This window comes from Glycine soja, chromosome 2 (assembly GCF_004193775.1).
Source record: "Glycine soja cultivar W05 chromosome 2, ASM419377v2, whole genome shotgun sequence".
NCBI classification, from domain to species: Eukaryota; Viridiplantae; Streptophyta; class Magnoliopsida; order Fabales; family Fabaceae; genus Glycine; species Glycine soja.
The window spans coordinates 41,335,586-41,337,444 of NC_041003.1; the positions used below are offsets into that span (position 1 = coordinate 41,335,586).

Below are 1,859 nucleotides of genomic sequence, written 5' to 3' on the forward strand. Positions count from 1 at the left end.
CTCTCGTGCTGTTACACTTGAGTATGATTTCACCCACACAACCATGGAGGCCTTTTCAAGTGTTTTTGCTAACTGTCAACATCTCAAGTCATTGTCAGATCAACTCAAGAATGTTGACTTTCTGGTCGATAACAGTAGGTTGGTTCTGCAATTGGTGTCTAATCTCACTGAACCCTACAAGGGAATGGCCACACTCATCCGTCAAAGTGATCCATTGCCTCAGTTTTATCAAGCATGATCGATGCTTGTTCTCGAAGAATTCGGCCTCAAGAAGGCAGCTCAGACCTCGTCCTCCACCATGGTGGCTCGTGACTCGAATGAATCTCAAGAGATGTCTGATCATTCATCAGCACGTTGCACAAATAATGGTGGAAAACGGTATTCAAATCGTGGCAATTCTAGAAAGAATCACAACAACACTAGTGGTCGTGATAACTCAGGCGCTGGCAAGGGAGGCTCTGGTGGCGGTGGCAGCAATCGCAAGGGTGGACAACAACAGCCCCATAACAACCCTTGGCCTGTAGGACAGCAATGGCTTTGGCCATGGATGCAGTGGGCTATTCCTCCTTGTCCGTACCCAGCTGCTCCATGGGCCAGGCCCAATTATCAGCAACCTCCACGCCGACAGCCTGGTGTTCTTGGGTCCAGACCTCAGCAGGCATACACAGCCACAGCTCCTACTCCAACAGACATCGAGGCTGCTATGCATACCCTCGATATTACTTCTCCGGATCCGAATTGGTATATGGACACCGATGCCACCTCTCATATGACGTCCACCTCAGGTAATCTCACGTCTTATTTTAATATGAGTAATCATCGTGGTATCATTGTTGGTAATGGTCAATCAATTCCTATTCATGATTATGGTCAAACTAACTTGCCTTCCAACAAAAACTAACTAGTAATTGGTACACTATCTACACCTACATTTTCAGCAGCTTTAATTTGCTTATATAATAATTATTTTCAAAGTTATACTAATAATGATTTTAATTAGTTGATAATTAATATACTAAAAGTGTACAGAAATTAAACTCCTAATGCATACCATGTTAAAGTGTTCTTACGTTCTCATTAAAGTTGAGGTATAAGGTATTCTATATTTGAAGAAGTGAATCGTACAGTGATTTATCTATGAAATTGGACTGCAGCCTACAAAAGCTAAGGCCCAGAAGCTGGTCAAACACCACTTACGACAAAATAGAAAAAGTAAAAGAATTCACAACACCTTAAACTGCACCTGAAGGTCCAGCACTGTGGGTAAATCAATGGAAAACAGTAAATATAATCATCAATAAACTTTATCTTTCATCCCTCTTTTACATTTTATTTACTTCTTATATTTTTTTTCTCCATCATTTTATCTATTTACGTAAGAGGTCACAGCTCCATGAGAAATTTTAAAGTCAGAAAGACTCAAAAAACCTTAGCAAGCCCTACTTTGCGTGATATAGGCATGATAGATATAGGCGTAATACTAGAGATATCGCATATATTTATGTTGTATATTCTCTAACAATCTTTTATCATTTTCATGTGTGTTAGATGGGGTGCATATTGCAATCCTCCCACATGCACATGCATCTGCTTATCATGCTACTCACGTGCTAGAAAAGGCTTTAGAATTCCATTAGGTAGGCCCAGTTCTCTTGAGCTTGCGAGCATAGGTTCATGACGTCACGACAACATGACATGATAATCAATTTTCTATTTACTCTTAAGTTTGGTCACCTTCATTAGTTTAGTCATTTTAAAGGACTCAGACATTTTGTGTCAAGTTAACCTCCTTAACCAAATAGTTGATACTTTATAGTCCTCAAACAACAAATTTAATTAAAAGATGTGGACATTTGTTA

The 1,859-nt window shown here is 39.8% G+C and overlaps 1 protein-coding gene across 1 annotated transcript; it reads left to right on the plus strand.

Annotated features, from left to right (window-relative positions):
* The first annotated feature begins 241 nt into the window (after positions 1-241).
* LOC114376319 lies at positions 242-1,637 on the plus strand. Its single transcript, XM_028334400.1, has 2 exons — positions 242-785; positions 1,549-1,637. Exons 1-2 carry the CDS (start codon positions 242-244, stop codon positions 1,635-1,637), a joined length of 633 nt encoding a protein of 210 aa, XP_028190201.1.
* The last annotated feature ends 222 nt before the right edge of the window (positions 1,638-1,859 follow it).